This window comes from Leishmania braziliensis, chromosome 35 (assembly GCF_000002845.2).
Source record: "Leishmania braziliensis MHOM/BR/75/M2904 complete genome, chromosome 35".
Taxonomy (NCBI): domain Eukaryota; phylum Euglenozoa; class Kinetoplastea; order Trypanosomatida; family Trypanosomatidae; genus Leishmania; species Leishmania braziliensis.
Window position 1 is genome coordinate 615,275 of NC_009326.2, and position 21,354 is coordinate 636,628.

General features: G+C 55.8%; 8 protein-coding genes across 8 annotated transcripts; all 8 read right to left on the bottom strand.

Moving 5' to 3' along the window:
* Nucleotides 1–1,129: 1,129 nt before the first annotated feature.
* Nucleotides 1,130–3,049, bottom strand: LBRM_34_1560 (conserved hypothetical protein; the record flags this gene model as incomplete). The annotated part of the gene is made up of 1 exon (XM_001568216.1): nucleotides 1,130–3,049. One exon carries the CDS (start codon nucleotides 3,047–3,049, stop codon nucleotides 1,130–1,132), a length of 1,920 nt encoding a protein of 639 aa, XP_001568266.1.
* Nucleotides 3,050–4,338: 1,289 nt separating this feature from the next.
* LBRM_34_1570 (mismatch repair protein) lies at nucleotides 4,339–6,861 on the bottom strand (the record flags this gene model as incomplete). Its single annotated transcript, XM_001568217.1, has 1 exon — nucleotides 4,339–6,861. One exon carries the CDS (start codon nucleotides 6,859–6,861, stop codon nucleotides 4,339–4,341), a length of 2,523 nt encoding a protein of 840 aa, XP_001568267.1.
* A 1,132-nt stretch (nucleotides 6,862–7,993) lies between these two features.
* LBRM_34_1580 (putative 60S ribosomal protein L26) lies at nucleotides 7,994–8,425 on the bottom strand (the record flags this gene model as incomplete). Its single annotated transcript, XM_001568218.1, has 1 exon — nucleotides 7,994–8,425. One exon carries the CDS (start codon nucleotides 8,423–8,425, stop codon nucleotides 7,994–7,996), a length of 432 nt encoding a protein of 143 aa, XP_001568268.1.
* An 800-nt stretch (nucleotides 8,426–9,225) lies between these two features.
* Nucleotides 9,226–10,086, bottom strand: LBRM_34_1590 (conserved hypothetical protein; the record flags this gene model as incomplete). Its single annotated transcript, XM_001568219.1, has 1 exon — nucleotides 9,226–10,086. The coding sequence occupies one exon, from the start codon at nucleotides 10,084–10,086 to the stop codon at nucleotides 9,226–9,228; it is 861 nt and encodes a 286-aa protein (XP_001568269.1).
* A 790-nt stretch (nucleotides 10,087–10,876) lies between these two features.
* Nucleotides 10,877–12,133, bottom strand: LBRM_34_1600 (conserved hypothetical protein; the record flags this gene model as incomplete). Its single annotated transcript, XM_001568220.1, has 1 exon — nucleotides 10,877–12,133. One exon carries the CDS (start codon nucleotides 12,131–12,133, stop codon nucleotides 10,877–10,879), a length of 1,257 nt encoding a protein of 418 aa, XP_001568270.1.
* An 881-nt stretch (nucleotides 12,134–13,014) lies between these two features.
* On the bottom strand, nucleotides 13,015–14,103 carry LBRM_34_1610 (putative RNA 3'-terminal phosphate cyclase; the record flags this gene model as incomplete). The annotated part of the gene is made up of 1 exon (XM_001568221.2): nucleotides 13,015–14,103. The coding sequence occupies one exon, from the start codon at nucleotides 14,101–14,103 to the stop codon at nucleotides 13,015–13,017; it is 1,089 nt and encodes a 362-aa protein (XP_001568271.2).
* Nucleotides 14,104–16,254: 2,151 nt separating this feature from the next.
* Nucleotides 16,255–17,592, bottom strand: CYP14 (putative cyclophilin 14; the record flags this gene model as incomplete). Its single annotated transcript, XM_001568222.1, has 1 exon — nucleotides 16,255–17,592. One exon carries the CDS (start codon nucleotides 17,590–17,592, stop codon nucleotides 16,255–16,257), a length of 1,338 nt encoding a protein of 445 aa, XP_001568272.1.
* Nucleotides 17,593–19,297: 1,705 nt separating this feature from the next.
* Nucleotides 19,298–20,416, bottom strand: LBRM_34_1630 (putative casein kinase II; the record flags this gene model as incomplete). Its single annotated transcript, XM_001568223.1, has 1 exon — nucleotides 19,298–20,416. The coding sequence occupies one exon, from the start codon at nucleotides 20,414–20,416 to the stop codon at nucleotides 19,298–19,300; it is 1,119 nt and encodes a 372-aa protein (XP_001568273.1).
* Between the last annotated feature and the right edge of the window lie 938 nt (nucleotides 20,417–21,354).

The window sequence follows — 21,354 nt, forward strand, 5'->3', positions numbered from 1 at the left end:
GCAGGCCGACCTGGACAGGGGACGGTCTCTGAGTTTGTATGTGCCCCTGTGTCCGCCAGGTGGTCATTCCACAACTGCAAAACGAAGTCGACAGTACAGAGGGGAGAAAACGAAAAAGAGAGGCACACAGGGTGAAGCTAAAGCAGAACATTTCAGCTTAAGAGCAGCTTTTTCGAGACGCTGTTGCAGCGCCACTCGCGCGAACAACAACAAAAAAAAAACAGATGAACGGGGCATTTTCAACGTGTCCATTCCGTCATATAATGCAAGTTCACGCCCCACTCTACCACCGACCTGTCGCGGGCTCGTCGCGTGGTGCAAAACGGCCGTGAGCACGTCACAGCAATGCGCCGACCCAGTCATCGGAGCACGGCCACTGCCTCACCCTCTGCCCACCCACCCCGCCACACAGGCCACCTCACAGCCGTGCCCGTTGTGCGGGTCACCACCTGGTGCATCCCTCCTCCCGGGGTGGCTCAGCTTCCCTCCACCAGTGAGCAGCGAGGGCCCGGTGAGTCACGCTGACGCGGTGCCCACCACATGGATGGCACACGGGTGTTCGCTGCTGCAGGTCGCTCCGACGCAACGCCATCCGCAGCGATACATCGCTCTGACCTCCTCACGTCGTAGGTGCTTGACCCTGCCGCCACCAGAGGCGGCTCGGTGTTGGCAGGGATAGGGGGAGAGGGGCTGCCTGGTTCCCTGTCCTGAAGGTGGCACAGCACAGCAGGAAACATGCAAAGAAGACTGCTACACCGCATGGATGGTGCAGCTACTGAGCTTCTATTGGTCTACCGCGTATCCGAATGCCAACTGCTACATCAGAGGCCAGTGGTACGCACCCGCCTCATATCCTCACAGTCCAGCACACGCACATACGCAGTTCGAGGAAGTGGCGTTAGCCGCTGAGCGTCTTCGCCTTTTTCTTGATGGGACTGAAAGGCCTGTTTTTCCAGCCACCAGCGATCTATGCGCACCCGAGGTAAGCGCCAGCCGTTGTACTGCCACCACCACCACGAGAGAGCAGCGTTCACCCCGCTTTATGGTTTCACTGCACAGGTATCATCAATGGTGCTCATTGCATCTGGAGTTCAGCGGAGGGTTCTGTTCGATATTTGGAGTCGCCGTATCACAGCAGCAGCTGGCGATGTCGCTGCAGCTCTTGGTCTCGAAGACTGACAGCCTCCTGCAAGCTCAACAGCTGCTCGGACTGATGGTGGATTGTGTTCTCCTTCTTCGTGATGGCCACGAGGACGCGCTCGTTGATCTGACTTAGCTCTGCATGGTGGCGCTGCTCCAAGGATTTCTTCTCCATCTCAAACTCAGACTTCAGGCGAGCCACCTCCTGCACTGCGGTGCTGTGGCGCTGCTGTAGCTCCCATACCTCTTTCACGTGCTGGGTCTCGAACTCGTGAAGCTTCTTCTGCCATTCGTTGTCCAGTATGCTCATGCGCTTCGTGTACTCGGAGCGTACCTTGTCCTCGATGGCGCTTATGTGCTGTTCCGAGAGGTTTGTCATATCTTGAATGCGCTGCAGCTCCTCGGCTTTGCTGCGGTTGGCCTCGAGGGCGGTGCTTAGCTGCTCCTGGACGAGGTCAAGCTCCACTTGCAGTCGCTCCTTTTCACGCGTAACTTGTATGTAGCGCTCCCGCAGCATCCCATCACTACCCCTCGCAGACTCCAAAGCGCGCAGGTGCTCCTCCTCGAGCCGCTGTACCACCTTGGTTACCGCTGCGTCGCGCTCCAGCTCGCACTTCTTGCGCATCTCCGCCTCTTTTGCTTGTAAATAGCGCTGGTTTTCCTCCCGTGCGTCCTTCTCGCGGTTTGCGAACTCCAGCATCAGCTTCTCCTTTAGGTTCGTCATGCGTTCGTTCATCTCGCCTGTGATGCGCGCCACCTCCGTTGTCACCGCCTCGTGGAAGGAGGCCTGCTCCGTTGTCTGTGCGCTCTGCAGGCGCAGCACCTCCTTCCCAAGTCGCTCGATCTCTCGTTGCAACGTGAGCTTCTGATCCTCAAAGTGGTGCTCTAGATGCTCGCGCCTTCGCTGCTCAAGACGGCGCTCCTCCTCGAGCTGTCGATGAATGCGTTCGCTCTCGTCGCGGAGGCGATCTCGCACAGCCTCCTGCTCGCGGCTGAGCAGCTCCTCCGCCTCCCGCCGTAGCTTCGACTTCAACTCCTCTACGGAGGCATCTTTGGCAGCGATGATCTCGTCTCGATGGCGCAATTCATTTTCGTACTCCTCGCGCAGCCGCGCTTTCTCAGCTTTGTGCCGATTCAGCAGCAGCACAATATCTGGCTCGAGGGACTGCAGCGTCGATTCCTTGATGCGTTTCGCCTCCGCCAGCCGCCACTTCTCGCGGTTCACCTTCTCCTGCGCAGCCCATTTGGTGCGCAAAGACGACAGGGCTGCTGCGTTTGTCGCTTCTAGTCGCCGAGTGTCCTCAGCGTGTTTCGCCGCTTCGTTGCGCAGCCTCACCGTAAGTTTGTCTACCTCGCACGTCAGTTCTTCCTTGGCCTTTGCCAGCTTCTCATTTTCCGCCTTTAAGCGCTTGCGTTCCTTCGCATGAGACGTACGTAGATCGTCTATCTCGCCCTGTACAGACTCGCGCATCTCCTCCTTGCGGTGTGCCTCCTCGGCACGCCATTGCTGGAGGCGACTACGGAGCTCAGCATTGTCGCGGCGAAGCTGCTCATTCTCGAACTGCATGCCCTCAATACGCTTCTTGATACCGAGGTATGTGTTCTGGGCAGACTCGGCGCCGCCGCCGGTAATCCACGACACGGGCACCGCCGATACACCAACAGATGGCGGCGATACTGATCGTAGCGGCGGTGCGTGGAGGCGGGTCGGGGTTCCGTTCGGCGAGGCACCAATGGATGACGGTGCCGGCGAGCTGGCCGTGATGTGCTGCAGCGCTGACGACGTGAGCGGCACTGCGCTGGAGAGACTGGTAGCGAGTGTGCCGTCTCGCATGTTTTGCACCTCGCACCGCGTCTCGGCAGCACTGTCAAGGTAGGAAAGGATATTGGCCACCTTCGCCTCGTTCATCTCGCGGAGGTCGGAGCAGCAGCTGCTGCCGGCGTCCCCAGTGACGTGCCTTAGCTGCGAAGCGGTGTAGTGCATCTTGCCCAGAGCAGCACAGCAGCACGAGCGTTAACCAAAGGAAATTAGGAGAGAGGCGCCTCAGTGGAAGAGAGAGAGGGACCGGACTTGCTTGGTAGAGAGAAGGCCCCAGGAGACAGCAGCACTCGTCGTTGCTTGCGTCTCTCTTGCACCACCTTCCTGTCTCTGCCGAGACAAGACTCGGTCACGCACAAACGCACGAAAGAAGAGAAGGATTCGGGCGGCGATATGGCCCAACGGAGCGCAGCGCCTTAGCACAACGACGAAAAAAGCCGCCGTTGAGGAGGAGGAAGAGCGTGTATGGGCGTGTGTGCACGCGTGGGGCTACTTCTATATATGTGTGTGTATGTGTGTAAATCTACTGTATGAGGCCAACAGCGTGAAGGCATCTACCTTGTCCCCCTCTCTTTCTCCTTATGACCCTCCTCGCCTTCCCTCCCCTCGAGAGTGCCGACAGGAAGTAGCCGTTGAGCGTGGGGCTACTTCTATATATATATATATATATATGTGTGTGCGTGTGCGTGTGTGTGCGTCGGTTTGTCTGCACACACCCTTCTTTCCCTCTCAGTGGATCAGGGCGATGGACTTCACTGTCGCTGGTGATGTTGCTATCGCCGCTGTTTTGTGCGAGTGTACATACAGAAGAAGAGAAGCGATACGTACGTATGTGCCTGTCTGTCGCGCGCTCTCTCTCTCTGAAAACGAGAGAGCGACAAGTGCAACTTTATGGCAACAGCGGCACACAACAGACTAAAAATGTGGAGAGAGAGAGAGGAGAGCTGCCAGTGGCAGCAAAGGATGGGCAGTGCAGTGCAGTAGGAAGAGGGCTGTGGTGTATTCAGCACTACGGTGGTGAAGCGCATGAGTATAAGGAGGCAGAAGCATGTAACAAGAAGACGGCGCAGGTGAAGCAGGATGTGTGGAAGAGGTTGACTGTGCGTATGCCCCCTTCAGACTAAACCCTCCTCATTTAGCGCCACCGCCGTCACCATGATTCACTAATGAGGCCTCCTCCTCTCGCGAGGCAAGGGGGTGATGGGACACCAGTAAAAACGAGCAGAACAGTTCTGTCGATTTGTATCCCATCTCGTTGTTGCTCTCACTGCGTGCCTCTCTGTGCATGTGTGCGTGTAGAAGAGTTGTGCAACGCAGTGGCCGATAATGTGTGTGTGTGTGCGTATCCACCAGCATAGGTCTTCGGCTTGGCACCACGCTCATCGAAACGAGGTTCCACCTCTTGGAAGCTCTGCTATGTTGCAGAGCAGCCGCAGCGTTGGTCGACCATGTGGGCAGTTCCACGGCTGATCCAGCTCTCCTAGTCGCTCGAGAATGAGTTTCATCCGCTTCATCGTGAGCGGGGTGCCAATCATGATGCTGCTGCGGCACGCCTTCGTGGCCATGGAGTGCCATACCGCACGCAGCGGCTTCGTGATGGTGCCGTACTGTACAATTTGTTGAACCAGCTCCATCACATCTGACGCGCTCACCACATCGTATGGCAGCACCGGTAGCGAGTACACCATCAGCTTCGTGTCGTCGCTTCCCCGGTTCACCTTGAAGCCGTGGTGTTGGAGTGCCAGCTTGTGTTCCATGGCGAGGTCCACCTCGTGAGTACTCATGGCCACAGACACTGGGAGCACCAAGGGCTGGGGCGTTGCCTCATACGCGCGTACGAGTCGCTCGTAGTTATACTTTTCGTCCGATGCGTGCTGGTCGACGATAAACACGTCGCCGTTGGGGAGCGTGGCAACAATGAAGCCGTGGTTGAACTGCCCAATCACCCGCATCTCCTTGAAGGAGTTCTTGTTAAAGTAGTAATTCAGGTCATCCTCCGTCTGCGCACCAAGAGTGCGAGAAGAGGCGCGGTCGCGCTTTTTCGTCGACGCAGGCAATACCACCGCGTCGGGTGGATCCGCGGAAAAGGGCTCCTGAACGAGCTCGCCGAAAGTCGGACACGTGCAGTGATAGCAGCTGCCCCCGCCACGCAGCTGATTTCCCTCGTCAGAGAGCCGTGTTATCTCGACCTCCACAGAGTCGGAGTGTGTGCCTTCCGCGCTGTTAGCCAAGTCGTGACCGCAACAGAAGTTTTCACGACCATCTATCTCTTCGGTTGGCTTAAGTGAGGGCGGGCCAGTGTCCTCTTTTGTATCTTCGACCACGCTGCGACATCTTTCGTCGCTGTCCTCGTCGTTTCCGTTGCCATCGCTAATGCTGGATGACGAGGAGGGCAGCAGCCGTGGCGTGGATTCCGTCCGCTCGCCATCCTCGTCCGTGCCGGACCCATAATTGTTGGCTGCGTCATCGTCGTACAGGAAGCTGCCGAGCTTTGGGAGATCAATCGTGGAGGAGGAGCTAGCCGTGGGGCTGAGGTACGACCCTCTCCCCTTGGCGTCCACTGCGCCAGCGGCGACGCCGTCACTCGCATCCGTCTCCTCCATCCTCGCTCGTTTGAACGTGAACTGCGTAAACGACGTTGCTGAAACCGGTGTGCGGATCAGCTTTGTCAGCTGTGCGGCACGCACATCAGCGGTGCGAGCCTGCGCGATACGTTGTCCACGATCCAGCTCAACCTCCTGCAAGGCTGACCCGAACTCTTGCAGCGCACGCCGATACACCTCGTCTGCCAGGCGGTCCTCTTGGACGAGCAACACCTTGCGCTTGTTGGGGGTAAGGTTTACGTCGTACTGAAGTGAGGCGTTCGTCTTTACCTGGAGGAAGAAGGCAACGTGCAGCCGCTGGGAAGCGTTCGGGAGGCATTGGGTGAAGGCGTCGTTGAGCGCCTTGCCCAAACGCGGCAAGTCGACGAGTCGTCCGTCAAGGGCAAACACCTGATTATCGCTGCTGAGTCGCCCGCCGCTGTTTACCTTCGAGACGAGTCCGCTGAGTGTGCCAAACGACAAGCTCCAGTTGACGCGCTGCATGTGTGAAACGCAGAGGCCGCCGTATGCCTCCGTCGCGCTGCGCGTTGCATCGCCAGAGCCGGTGAGCGAAACCAGCGTGATGACGCCCGAGGTGGGAGTCTCCTGGTGCTGCATCACAAGACGTATGTGCGGGTGCGACACGGCGTACTGCTTCATCGTGCTGGTTGCTTTGCTGAGCTGCTTGCGGCAGTTCTTCACGTACTCGCGGTGCCGCACAGGGAGATGCTTGAAGAGATGCCGCACAGTGACGGTGGTGCCAAGCACGTCGCGCAGTCGCACCGCCTCCAGGCGAGACGTGTGTAACGCATGATCATACGAGAGGCGCACTGTCATGGCACCAGTGTCGGCGCTGCGCGTCTCTATCGTTACGGTGCCCATGTGGGCCAAAGAGTGGAGCGCCTCCCCGCGGAAACCAAGTGACGGATCAAAGCTGTCGCCCTCACCCCCTGCCACACGCGTACTCTCGACCTGGCTCGTGAGATGATCGTCGACTTCACCCTTTGCACTCGCATGAGTGTATCTGTCGAGATCGTCCCATCGCTGCTTCGTGGTGGCGCGACTCGATAGCAGAGGCGTGCTCGCACCATCCCGCAGCTTGTTTGTCGCGGTGTCTACTAGCCGGCCCATGGATAGTCCCGTGCCGTCGTCATCCACGACAATCTCATCGAGGCCGTAATTGAGGAGCCGAATCGTCACCGTTGCGGCCTTGGCGTCTAGCGCGTTCTCCGTAAGCTCTTTCACAACGCTCGTGAGGTCTGTAATCACTTGCCCCGCAGCGATCTTGCGTGCGCACGCGCCGTCCAGACGAGCAATCATACTGACTGAAACGTGTGTGCATCGGGCGTATTGTGTGACTCATTCGCCACCCCAACTCAGATGATGGCAACACACTTGTGACAATTTTACCCCGAGCGGGGTACGGCCTACACGTGGATTTAGTTTTGATGTTGATTTGTGGGTGAGGTAGAGAGGAGAGGGAGGGGGGGGGGAGCTAGAAGACGACTGATGCCACCGAGAGAAACACAGCTGCTGAAGAAGTTGTGATACTGGGACTGAGAGAGAAAAGGGAGCGCTACAAGAGGAAAAAAGCACTGAGGGACTGACGTCAAATATGTACTCTATGCCGGAAAGAAACAAACGACGTGTGTGTATCCATCTCGTGTGTGTGTGTGTGTGTATGTGTCAGTGCACCTGTCTGTACTCCATACACCCCAAAGGTAGCAGGCTTGGCGTCTTACAGGGGAAGCGAGTACAGAGAGAGAGAGGAGCAGTATACAGACTGAGGGTCGTCTCTAGTAAACGAGAACGAGGAACGATTGGCGGTTCGAGAGCAAGAAGATGCGCAGATGCAATGGGCAACGACTGAGACAACAGAGTAGTGCGGGGATCAGCGTGCAAGAGAGGGGTGGGGAGCGGTGATGACACAAGGGCAGAAAAAGAGGTAGAAGAGGTCACATACGTGGTCTCTGTGGCATCGACAAACAACCGACACCCAGTCACGCGGAAGGCTATGCGGCGGGCGTCCGCCCCCCCCCCCCCCCCCCGACTGTTTCTCATACCTCCTTACCCGTGCGGCAGACTGCGCGAAGAGGAACGAGGGGGAGGAAAGAGTTACGCAACCACAGTCCTCCTCCCGCTCACGTTTGATTCGCGCCTGCCCTATACAGACACACACCCACACACACAGAAGCTGCGCAGTCATGTCAATAGGGCTTTGAAGCAGTCCGATAAGGAATACTCGAGCTCCAGAATGTCCTTTCTCTTGCTCTGAAGGGTTGTTGGAGAGGTGGGAGAAGGCACACTGATGGAGTCGTACGTTGTTTTCCGCCTTTCTGTTGAATTGGAGCGAAGGGAAAACAAAAAAATAAAGCGAAAAAAAAAAACGTGAAAAACACCGTGATACGCTTGTGTTTCCACTGAGCTCCCCATCTCGTTGGGCGACGGCCTTTTAGTCCATCTGCTGCATGGCCTTGTCCGCGGCGCTGATTTTGCCCTTGCCCTTGTCGCTCTTGGACGAGCGGTCCTTGCGCTCCAGGATGGCCTTGCGGTGGTGCGTCAGCTTCAGCTTCGTAATTTCGACGTTGGAGGGGTGGATGCCGACGGCCACGGTGGAGCCGTTCGCCTTCTCGCGGTTCACCTTATCGATGTGAATGACCCACTTGAGGCGGTAGCACGCCGTCACCTTACCCTCACGGCCCTTGAAGGCGCCACGCTTCACGATGACCTCGTCATCCTTGCGCACGGGCATGGCACGCACGTTGTACTTGGCGCGCAGCTCCTTGGAGAGCGGGGCACTCATGAGTACACGGCGCACATGGCTCGGGGCCTGGAAGTGCGCGCGGCGGGCCTTGCGGCGGGAACCGCACTTGATACTCACCATCTTCTTAGTGGGGAAACACTACAGCGAGAGCCAGAAGAAATATGGTGAGTCACGGCGGTGAGGGATAGCGAAATAGTCGCAGCAACATGCGAGTGCGTGTGTGTGAAGGGGGGAGGGATGGGAGGAGATGAGCGTGATGGTCGTTTCATTGGATGCCGAGAGAAGGAGTCAAAAGGTATGAAGGGGTGTGGGGGAGGGAGGTGCACAGGAGCACGTAATATAGTCGCTGCGCATTTCCATCTCTCGCCTGCACGCCCTCCGCCACAAAAGGAGAAGAAGGCCGCCCCACCTCACTCGGAAAGGTCCAGCACAGTCGCATGCCAGGGTGTGGTTCAGCAGTGAGGACACATCACACACACATGCATCGATGAGACGAGAGAGGACAAGCAGCAGGCTCTTTTCCTTTTATGCATTTTTCGTTATCGTTTCTTGCTTCGTTGATGAACACATTGACTCTAAGGAGGTGTGGTGAAGTGGGAGGAAGGAGCGAAACAAACAAAAATCTTCCAAAGACGGGGCCACGAGCAGCCGATCACAGCAACATACCGACGGCACAACCCCCCCCCCCCCCCCACACACACATACACAGAGCCGAGTTCCAAAGGGTGCGCCTCTGGGAAACGCTGAGGACAACAGGAGTGGAAGAAGAGAGGGGTGGAGGTGAAGGTAACGTCCGGAAGACATGATGAATAGTAATTCTTCTCCAACGGCTAGGCCCCACTTTCGTAAAGCACAATACATCGCTGTCCTCTTCCATCCTTTTGATCTCTGCTTCACAGGTAGTTCTGCCGCCTTGTTTTTTAGATGCGAAGCGGCGGAGCAGCTGATCGGGGTCTGTAGAGGCGGGTCCCCACACCGCAGCGATACCTGCGCTGGTTCTGCTCTCGTGGGGTGCTTAAGTCACCCGAGGAAGGTGTGTGATAGTGGCTAGAGGGGGGGCTATAGTAAATATCGCTGCGGGCGCGATCGGGGGTGAGCGTGTGGTAAAGCCCCGTCGTACTTGCCCTGTCATCGCTGTAGAAGCCAGAGTTGCGGCTCAGTAAAATGGTGTGGCCTGCCGCGGTGAGTGGTGGAGTTACGCTGCCGCCATCGTCCCCGGCAACACAACCGCTGCCTGTGTAGTTCCGCACGTCCATCTCGCGCCGCACCGCAACGGTAGCTTGAGTAGGGTAGCTGGAGCCGATCGACCAGGTGGTCGGAAAGCGGAACTTGATGAATCGCACCATGAAAAAGAACCACACCCGCAGCACTGAGTAGGAGAAGGAGACGCACGTGAGGACGTAGGTGAAGGCCATTATGGCGGCAGGGAAGTTCAGCTGCCGCACAATCTTCGTTTCGATGATGAAGATGGGTAAATCACAGAAGAGGAGATTAATACTGACACCGTAGACGCGGCGCCGCTTTGCCACTTCCTCTGGCTCTGGAAAGCGCCACGCCCACATATAGACGACGGAGGCACCGAAGAAGTAGGCGAGGCAGCAGACAATCGTCAATGAGAGGTACACAATCTTCATGTTGTGCGTGAGTCGCGACTCCGGCGTGTTCACCCACGACAGGAAGTTCACAACACTGAAGAGGGAGTGCAAAAAGTGAATTGCAAAGGTAAGCAGCGTTGTACAGCGGGAGAACCCACCCAGTCGCTCAACGATTTGGGGGCTCATCCTTCACCTTTGTTTTCTCTGGATGAGCAAGGAGAGCGGCGGTGGAGAGGGCCACTTCCGTACCCTGTGAGCCGCAAATATGAAGCAGAGAGAGAGAGAGAGACGCACCCACATCCACACCCGCACACACACATGCGTACAGGCACGGAGCAGCCGCATCCATCGATTGATGTTGCAGTGCAGTCAATGTGGACATGAGTGTCAGCACGAGGATGGAGAGAACGCGGCAAGCAAAAAGTTGAACATGTGAAAGAGTAAGTGGCGTTTCAGCGCGGCTTCCTTCAAGTGCGCAGCGTCGTGCTTTTCTGCACTGTCAGCGCTATCCCCCTCGGTCGAGAGGCGTGTACTTCAAGAGAGAAAGACGTCCATGCGTCGCTAAGACTAGTGGGCCTGCAGTGTGGAGCACACCCACACCCACACACACAAAGCACAATGAGAGATATCCTCGTCGAGCACACCAGCCAGGACGAAGATTGAATTGTACGCCAGGAGATGGGGAGTGAAGTGAAAGCGCCACATATAAAACCTAACAAAGGCTCGTCCGCTGCTCCTAGACAACACCCACCGGGTGAGGTCCTCATTGAATCAGTTTCACCAGACCCTTCACATTCTTCTTTTATGTTCACCTGCGCTAGTGCAGCTTCTATGCGTTTCAACGATTATCAATACACATCTATGCAAAGAAGCACGCCCGACAACACCTTGTGCCCATTACTCCTTTTGGAGGAGCAGTACACAAGAAGAGAGACTAACTACGACCTCAACACCACCGCATACTGATGGCGAGCCTCTACTTCACAGCGGAGGCAGACAGTTTTGCCTTGCTCGCAAGAAGAGACGCGTGGACCTGCTCAAACGAGTGCTCTGCAGCCGCTACCGATAACTGCAGCTTCTCATCCAGTCCCCGCAAGTTTTCCACCTCACTTTGAAGCTTCTCCAGCTCCACCTCCTGCTGATCAATCACCTTGGCTGTGCTCTTCACGTTCTCCATGAGCAGCGCACGCTTCTGACGAGCCTTTCCCTCCTCATCCTGCGCGGTTAAGAGCAGGCGTCGTAGTTCATTCACCTTCGCCTGCATGAGGCGGACTTCCAAAGTCGGCTCCTGGAGCTTGTGCTGTTGTCTTTGGGAAGATGATAAGAGGGAGCTGCTGCTGCCGCCGCCGCTGCTGTCCTCGCGTGCGCCTCGTCGTCGCACACCATTGTCGCCATGAACATCATGCGAAATGCCGCGACAGTTCACTGCGCTGAGTTTAGCATTTTGCTGTTGCTGCCGGTGCGCCGTCTTCCACATGCGGTTCTCTGGTGCCTGTGAGAGAGAAGTCCCATTGAAGCGCGACAGGCGGGGCAGTACGTCGTGCAGCAGCTGGGTGACACCGTCATCCTCGCCCGCGCTGTTACGTCTACCTTTCTCGCACATGGGGTTGCCGCGGACGTCGAGGTGGCGCAGTGACACAAGTGGCTGCAAGGCGCAAAGGGTATCTCTGCTTTCCAGCTGGTTCTGTGCTAAGTTCAGGTGTGTCAGGTGAAACAAGACGCCGAGCGGCGCCAACGACTCAATTGTGTTGTTCTCCGCGCTGAGGTGCGTCAGCGATACAGGTAGGTCACGCAGAGCAGAGGTGCTCAGTTGGTTGTGCCCAACCTCCAGTACTTGCAGCTGTGGTGTGTACTGGGCCAAGTTGCACAGGTGTGCCAGCTGATTGTGCGCGACGCTGAGCCGTACCAGCGTGGGCGGCATGCTCTGACCGTAGAGCTGTGTCAGCGCGTTGTGCGACAAGTCCAACACTGTGAGTCCTTTCAAGGTCTCTCCGCCGGTGAAGAGGTGGAGGGAGTTGTAGGACAAGTTCAATAGGCGGATGGCGGGGAGTGCAGACAGCGACAGCGCTGCGCTGGCGGCGTCACCCCCATCCGTCGAGCTAGTCGAGAGGGTAGTCCGCGGTGCCGCCGCAGAGACCTCTACCAGCGCTGACCGTGCCTTCGTAGCATCAAACGCGAAAAGTCCTCGATTTGAAAAGTCCAAGTCCATTCCGACAGGCGGGGTGTCTTTCATTTCTTTTTGGGCACTGCAATCTATGCTTGTACGTGTCTATGCACGACTATGTATATACGTCGCTCGCTTTCTCTCTCTCTCTCTCTGTGCACACCCTGCAGGCTCAGAAGCTAGAATGTGCACCGGCTGAGGTGACTCGATGTAAACGCAAGAGAAGATCATGTAGAAGAAGAGACGAGAAGAGCAGCAATAGGGACGCAGACTCGCATTTCCAGGCGCTATCAAAGCCGTGCTGAGATCGAGGAGAGGAGGAGCGCAGGCAACGAACACTCAGAAGCAAAACAAAACAAATACCCAAACGCCCACACAAGAACCTGAGCAGAAGGTCATCCTTGGAATGGGTGATAGAGGTCGCACCACGCTCGTGGTCGAGCCTGCGCTGCCACCTTGCAGCCTCCGTCCACCTCCATCTCCGACTCCATCACCCATTCCACCACTGAAAGAAAAGCGTTCACACCTCGGCAAACCCTCACGCGTGCCAGAGTGGGGAGGGGATGTCTGGGCGTGTGCGCGTGTGATCACCCTACGCTCTCTTTTCTGTGTGTGCTTCACTCATGAAGGAATTTGGTTAGACCTTAAACGTAGTTCACCGCCACAACGCCAGCCCACGTGCGTAGCCTCCCTCTTCACGCTTGCGCACCGGTGCACAGATGCACACAAGCAACAGTACTCAAGACGTGCGTGGCGCATAGTGCGTTGGGAGAGGGGGGACGTCGGTGGATGAGGTGACGGGGTGTTACTCGAAATAGGCGCAGGGGGTGAGCAGCGTCAGCGCGCCGTATCCTGACCACCCACCCACCCACCCACCCACCCACACACACACACACACACGAAGACAACTACTCGACAACAACACCAGTGCCCTCCCCCTGTCGCGGTCCTTAGCTTGACTTTTTCCACGTATTTACGGCATTGCTTCCGAGGCAGGTCACTAATGTTGTGGGGGGTAAATTCGGCCCCACAAAGGACGGGTCCGACTTGACAGCGCACGACACCCCAAAATACGAGTCCATCAGAAGCAGAGCCGACACACCACTCACGCTCAGCTGGCCAAAGCGAACGGTTGATACCTCGTCTGGGCTGAGCGCCATCAACAGCAGCACCAGCATCTGATGGTGCGCGTCGACGCAGCCTCCCTCGTAAATCTGGTCGAGCAAAAGGTGTGCCGCCCGCTTGCCAACGTCCTCCGGTGATTCCTGCGGCATGGCGACCGACTCTTGGGAGATGACGCACAGCTTGCTCGTTGTCTCGGCGACCAGTACAACACCATAGCCGCTCACGCGGTCGTTCCGGTTGGCTTTACTGTTGTCGACATCGGTCACCACGTACACATCTGGCAGCAAGTTGAGCAGTTCTCCTTTGGCTGCAGTAGCGGTTCGCTGTGGCAGATCGGCTGCAGCCCGAGAGGCGAAGGCAATGCCGCGAATGCGGCGCACTCGCCCGCGCTCCTTCGCTGTAGCGCTAGTGAGGCGTCGAATGGCCTTGATGTCTAGCTCTACCGCACCACCACCACCTGGCGCGGCGCCGCGGCGGATGATCCGCAGACTACCCTGCACTCCAAAGAGCTGTACCCACCTCAGGGTGACAGTGCGCACCGTATCCACTGAGAGGTCGAGCTCGCCTTGTGTGGCGCCTACAAAAGTGATGCGCGAGTCGAACTTCGCAAACGGAAGCAGCAGCAGCGCCGCCTCGATAACGTACGTCACGCATCGCTGCGAGGGCACCTCGTGCGAGAAGGACCCACCTAAGATCATGCCAGGTGTGAACTGCAACGTGGTATTGTTGTCGGCGCACCGCAGGGAGGAACCACTTGTGACGCGGTCGATGAACTTGAGGAAGTTTGCTTCATGTGCCTGAATGCCTACTGGGTCCTCGCCATCGTGGATGTTGGTGATGCGCACCGGGCGCTTTGAGAGGATGCTACACACAATATGGTGTCGAAGCAAGCTGCTACCCTCGAAGTGTAGCATGTCAGGCTAGCGGGTGGAGGGAGGGGTATGGGTAGAGCAAGGGAGTGAGAGGGGCGGCCAGTGCGAAATGAGAGACGGAGTGACGACTATAGCGGGAGAGACGTCTCTTTGGTTCACACATTGGGTTGTATTTGAGGTAAAATGGTGTGTGTGTGGGTGGGTGTGGGTGAATTAGCACACGCACAGGTGTGTTTGAACGCGTAAGAGGGACAAAGTACAGAAAAAGACATTCCGAGTAAGAGTGAAAGCAAAGCGTCAGTAGTTCACGAGAGGAGGCTTGTCGCATTGACGGAGGAAAGGGAGAGGCAGGCCGAATTGTGCCGGCACGGCGACAGCGGCGGCCGCATGTGAGAGCGTCAAGACAGAATCTCTGAGGCATCGTCAATGCGACACGTAAGGCTAAGGTACCGACGTCAACAGGCGGCGCGCAGCTGAACCAGTTTCATCCAAGCAGCTGTGTTTTGCCTCTTTCAGGATACAAAAATGACCCACCAATCTTTGAGTGGGTCATTATAGTTCATGCGACATTATTATCACTACCTGCTTGTGCGTCTTGTGTGCGTGTGTGTCTAAACGACTGGGTGCCTTGACCTCAGAAAGAACAACACCCCAAAGGGTAAATGAAGTAAATAGCTTAACGGCACACGAATGCATGAGATCGATCGACACACAAAAAATTCACCAACCAGAGCACAGCAGCGCAACATCCTCAACACTATCATCCCCCGATACGCACAGCAGAATACGCATGTGTGTGTGTGTAAGGAGAGTGAAGGAGAAAAGAGACATAATTTGCTGATTTGTGTGGAGGAAGGCGTGAGCGCAACACAAGAAACAAACAAGTCATGTGAGTCAACCAGAAGAATTACACCCGTAACAGAGAGCAGCAGCGACAGTGGACCATGTGAAGGGAAAAAAAAGCAGCGCGACAAGGCGACTACGTCCTCCAGCTATGTTGGTTGCCTTTACGACATTGCCACTTTTTTTAAACTCAACGTGTCCATTCCGTCATATAATGCAAGTTCACGCCCCACTCTACCACCGACCTGTCGCGTGGTGCAAAGCGGCCGTGAGCACGTCACAGCAATGCGCCGACCCAGTCATCGGGGCACGGCCACTGCCTCACCCTCTGCCCACCCACCCCGCCACACAGGCTACCTCACAGCCGCGCCCGTTGTGCGGGTCACCACCTGGTGCATCCCTCCTCCCGGGGTGGCTCAGCTTCCCTCCACCAGTGAGCAGCGAGGGCCCGGTGAGTCACGCTGACGCGGTGCCCACCACATGGATGGCACACGCGCGTTCGCTGCTGCAGGTCGCTCCGACGCAACGCCATCCGCAGCGATACATCGCTCTGACCTCCTCACGTCGTAGGTACTTGACCGTAGATACTACACACTGAGGTGACCACTGTCATCAGGGCGGCTGTATCAAAGAGAAAAGAGGGAGCGGACCTCTCCACCACCCCCTGCGCAGAGCAGTAGTGCACCTACAAATCCATCAGCACGCACATACACCACGGGAAGACACAAGCAACAACGCGCGCGTACACACCCAAAAACGATAACAAAAGAGACATCCGGCAATTACCCCCGATAGGCAAGCCAATGGCGGGCGCACACCCAAGGATGCGTCGCACAGCCAGCTACCCACACACACACACACACAATGGCGGTGGAACGCCTGGGAGGGGGGGGCGAGGGATGCTGGGAAGTCAATCAACTCGTTGCCATCGTCATCTCTCCATTTCGCACCCAAACCCTCAACAGCAGAGGATACGATACGGTAGAAGAGCTGCTAAAGATGTCAGGCATGGAGGGAAGGGAGAGTAGAAGAGCAACGGCAAAAGACTAAGGGAAGGAGGTGCGAAGCGCAGTACTCGATTCCCGTCACTACAACCCCAATCCTATTCCCCACCTCCTTCTGCAGCGTCCGCTTGGTTAAACACGTGTACACAGACACGGTGGAGCCATGAACGTGCATCTTGCATGGTAAATAGTGCGCTACATCCCCCCCCCCCCCCCACCCCACCCACCCACACCTGCGTTTCATTGTGCTTGCTAGCCTTAGCAGAGTTTCATTTCCTGCAGTCTCCGTTTCTCTTCCCATCTCTCTGTGCGTTTTGTGCCTTTCGCACTTCCAGTGCGTTGAGTCCTAGAAAAACCACCATTTCTTCTTACGAACCTCCGCCAAGCTACGCTGCTGCTGCTGTGTCACATGCTCCGCGGCACCGATCTCATCGGAGTGCTTGAGCACGTCCGCTGACAGGCGCGGGCCGAATTTTTCTTCGTCGTACCCAACAGACACAGACTCGTACAGTTTCCACGGCATCGGCACGATGTGCGACTTGGCGAGCGTGCACAGCTCCCCGCAGCCCTCGATGACGTAGTGCCGTTTTGGCGCATTGCCGTGCTTCGAGCCTGCATTGTTCATTCTCTCAATCACGTTGTACCCACCAAGTACAATGGCGAACACCTGGGGCTTGTAATCGCCCGATGAGATGTGAATAGAAAAGTTCGGGCTCTCACGATTGGGTCCGTACGCGATGGCAGACAGCGCGCCGCGCCAGGCACCGTTGCTCAGGTGCTCTGTCGGCAGGTAGTGCGGGTTGAACCCGGGCACATCGTGCTCCATTTCCGGTCCGTCACCAAAGATTAAGCAGTGTCGCGGCACGATCGCCGCCAGGGGCATCCCACGGAAGGAGTTACCCTTGCCTCCGTTGCCCGTGCAACGACGATGAAAGTACTCGCAGTAGAGCGGGCAATCCTCGTTGAGCAGACCAATGACAATGCGCCCAATGTCGGTGCCGTTCTCTGTGATGTCGAAATAGACAACACTGCCGATGCGCAGGTCAGCCGGCATGTTGTTCACGCCGCGCACTACTCGCTCACTGGACAGGGTGGTCTGGTAAAACACGTACAGGATGATGAAGAGAAGCAGGAGCACACCGATGCGGATAGCCGTCATGAAGAATGCATATTGCCGGGCATGCTCCTCACACCAGGCCATCATGACAAGCTCCAGGTCTGTCAGAATGCGCTGCGGCAGTGGAACTTCTTCGATAAGCGTGAGAGGAAGGCGCCGAATGCGGGTGATAGAGTTGCCTTTCTCATCCTTCACAATGATAGCTTCCTCATGAAACCCCTCATGACCCGTCTCCTCGCCATAGTCTTTCTGTACCACCGTCATCTCTGTGCCGGCCTCTGCAGTTGGCGACTTGCCAGTGTCTGCCCTATCTGCAGCGGCACTGTCGTCGCCGCTCCTCCCACCATTATTGCTAGAGATGTAGTCGCTGTTCTTCAGAATTTTGGAGCTCATGTTCTTGCTATCAAAGCGAAAAGCACTAAGGCGAAAGCTTGCTAAGAGAGGGGTTGTGGAGGTGCAGAAGGTGCGCGCCAAAGCTACGGATGCATATGGCAGCGACTGACAGACTCGAAGCCGCACTAGTGCCACCCCTGCACGACCACACACACCTACATTACCCCGCAGCATTGTGAGTCACCGAGTCCCGGTTAGCGTACAATGCTGCGGAGACACGAGAAGCAAAAAGTGTACGCTGAGTTGAAGGATAGCTCAGAGATGTGAAAGAGAGAGTTACTAGTGTGTGTGTGTGTGTGTGTGTGTGTGTGTGCGTGTGTGTGTGTGTGCGTGAAAAGTGCTAGCCCTCTGACCAACCCACGGACTCGATGAAACACGATGGGTTTAGGGAGGACTCGCTTAAGTGAGGAGCGATCCGAAGCGCTGTTGGCGCAGCAGTGGTACAATAGATGTTGGGGAGAGAATTGCATCACACACAAAAAGATGTGTGCACAACAGGACACTCACCTCGAAGAGATGGCACGAATGCCATCAACAACATGAGGTAGGCGTCCACACATACAGCGAAGAGAAAAGTTCCAAAGAAATGAGGCCCAGAGACACCTGGGAGTGAAGAAGGGAAGGAAGAGAGACACGGCGAGAGAGAGAGCCCGTTTGCGCTCCGGGAAGACATACCATCTGGGCCAGCACAGCCATGATTTCCACCTGAAGGGCAGAGGAGCGTTGCAAAATCCACACTCAGCTCCAATCCTATTCGCCGACTGGTGCAGAGAGAGAGAGAGAGAGAAAGAGAGGATGAGAAGAGAACTGGAACCGCCAGAAGATTCTTCATGCTCCATACTGTCCGTTCAACGCGTGGCCGCCACCTTTCCGTCGACAAATCACGCCAAGATAGGCACAAATGCGCGCGCGCAGACACGCACACACAGCTCTATGGGCGTACCACTTGAACGGACGATGCCTCTCATGTAACATGTTCCCCCATCGCATCTCTGTTGTGTGGACTTTAGAGTCTCTGTCGTAATGCTTTCAATTTTTTCCGTTGCGTTTCCTTGGTTCTCAAGTGCAATGCCCACCCTTTCCTTTCGTAGGACCAACATTCACCAGACAAGTTCAGCACGCGTGCACACACACATACGCGTATGCAGAGAGAGAGAGTTATGCCAAACACCGTCAGTCTGGCAAAGAGGAGACCGGCTAAGGAGCAAGCGTCAAAGCGAAAGAACAACGAAGAAGAAGAGAGGGAAATCAAAAAGGCCATCGAGGGGGAAAGTGAGAAGATAAAACAGAAAGGGCAAATACGCACACCCACACACCCACCCACCCACCCACCCACACACACACACACACACACACACACACACACGATGTATTGGTGTGCGTTGGCTGTGGTTAGCGTGGACCGAGGTTAGTGTGGCATGAAAGGCAAAGTAAGGGAGGGAAAAGTCCATCTGTAGGGGTTAGGAAGAGGAGAGGAGAGAGAAACGAGAGAGGCTCAAGTACACCCTGTAGATAAAGTGGTCTGATGCACGAGAGACAAAACAATAGAGGAGGAAGAGAAACTAGAAAACGCACAGGAGTATATATATATACGCACCTGTGTTGCCAAGGATAGGGGCAGTAAAGGCCGCGTCACTCATACGACACCTCTAAAAACCCCCGCAACTTCATGTGTTCCTCTCGTCTTTGTTGTCATCACACACACACACACACAACGCTCTCGCTCTTTTCCCTGCTCTTTCAGCCTTCTATTCTCCTTTCTGACTCGCTGTTCACCTTTCTGGCGGAGAAGAGCAAGAGAATGATCGAGAAGTTAAATGTTCATTACCACAGCCAGACACGCAGACGAGCACGAAAGCACAGACTTATCCTCTTGCTGTCACGACTCCATCCTTGGTGCCTTCTTTTCGTGCTCACTCTCTTCGTCACGTATACTTGCGCTGCCACCTCCGCTCTCAGCCGCTGTGGTGATTCCGTCTATCGTAAATTCTTTGGGTCGGACCGGATCAAAGTACGGGTCCATCAGCGCTTCTGTCGCTTGAATTCGTTTCATGTGATCATACTGAAGCAGCTTGTCTAAAAATGAGAGTGCATCAGGTGGGCATAGGTGCTCATTTTGCCCATTCACAAAGCTCTGCCACGGCTTCTTCGCGTGGTAGCCTAACGTCGCCTCGAGCACAGGAGGTAAACTCGCGTTGTATTTCTTCAGGTACACTTGCAGATCGTCCGTGCCGAGCACCTTTACGATGCGCACCAGCTGATCCGTGTTGTCCTTCCCGCGGAAGAATGGCTCACGAATAAAGATCATGGCGGCTAACATGCATCCCAGTGACCACATGTCCAGGCGGTAGTCGTACATGGGTAATTCTACGAGCAGCTCCGGCCCCTTAAAGTAGCGGGATGCGACGCGAGCATTATAGGACGTAGCAGGATGGTAGAACTCAGCAAGCCCCCAGTCAATCAGCTTCAGCTTCCCTGTCTTGAAGTCTAGGCACACGTTGTTTGGTTTCACATCACGGTGCATGATGCCGTGAGAGTGAGCGTATTCGAGGGCCATGATAACCTGGAAAATATAGCTGCGCACCTCTAGATCGGTGAGGGTAGGGAAAACGGTGCGAAAGTCGCACGACTTCACGTACTCAAAGACAAAGGACGGGGTTTTGCTATTAGGCTCCCGCACAACATCGAAGAGTTCAACGATATTCGGACCGCCTTTGAGTGTCTGCAGCACCATCAACTCACGCAGAATCTTCTTTTTCTTGACTGGCTTCAGCACCTTGATCACCACCTGACGCGGTACTTTGGTGTCTACGCCAAGGAAGACGTCGCTGTATTTGCCACGGCCGATCTTCTGCACCACCTCATAACGGTCAGGGCTATTCCACTGCACGCGCAGAGAGTCGTAGTCCCAGTAAGAGGAGGGCTTGTTCACGTTGATGTGGGCGTAGCGATGCGCGCCATCGGAAGCCGGAGAGTTTGGTAGCGGTTTTGAAGACATGGTTCCTGGTTTACGTCGCTTCGGTCTTTTTCCTTCTGCGTTTTTCCTCTCTCCCTCTTTGCACCTTCTTCGATGGGGATGTACGCTGACTACGCGTCTGCCCTCCTCCTTTGTTTTTTTTCTTTCAAGTTGAAGTGAGGAGAGAGAGTCGCGGGCACTGCGCACACGTTGGGGGCATGAAAAAAAAAGCGTCGTAGTTCGATGCGGGCAGTTGGAGGCGAAAGGGAAAAGAAGACGGTAAAGGAGCGGAAAGATGTACAGGTTTGAAAGCTTGGGAAGAGGGAAAGCGAGATAGAAAGTGCACAACGACGGAAGCGAGCTGCGCTCTGTAGGCAGATATTGCAGTACGTCCAATAAGAAATCCACAACACAGGCGGTGGAGAGGAAGGGGCCCATAGTGGTGAGGCTGCGGTGGTGTGTAGTGCTTTCTTGTTCCCATTCCAACCTGCCAACCCTTCCTTTCTGTTCACCCGTCATCAGCGTGACATAATCTTTCCATTATTTACGCGTGCACAGACACGAGCAGCGTGCTCCACTGCCTCTCTGTTTTTTTTTTTTTTCAGTCTTCAGTTGTTTTCTTTTGCCTTGTTGAAAAGGAAATCGTCCAATATAGAGGGAAAAAGGGGAGAGGGAGGGAGGGCTGTCACACTTCCCTTCCGTTGTGGTGACGCTGCCATTCGGAGGACTTCTCGCTCTGTTTTGCTGTTTTCCCGTTTCGACAATTATGACGCACGAAAAAAGTAGACCCACACACAAAAAAAAACCAAGCAAAAAGCCTTGTTTTGTGTAACGTGTCCATTCCGTCATATAATGCAAGTTCACGCCCCACTCTACCACCGGCCTGTCGCGTGGTGCAAAGCGGCCGTGAGCACGTCACAGCAATGCGCCGACCCAGTCATCGGAACACGGCCACTGCCTCACCCTCTGCCCACCCACCC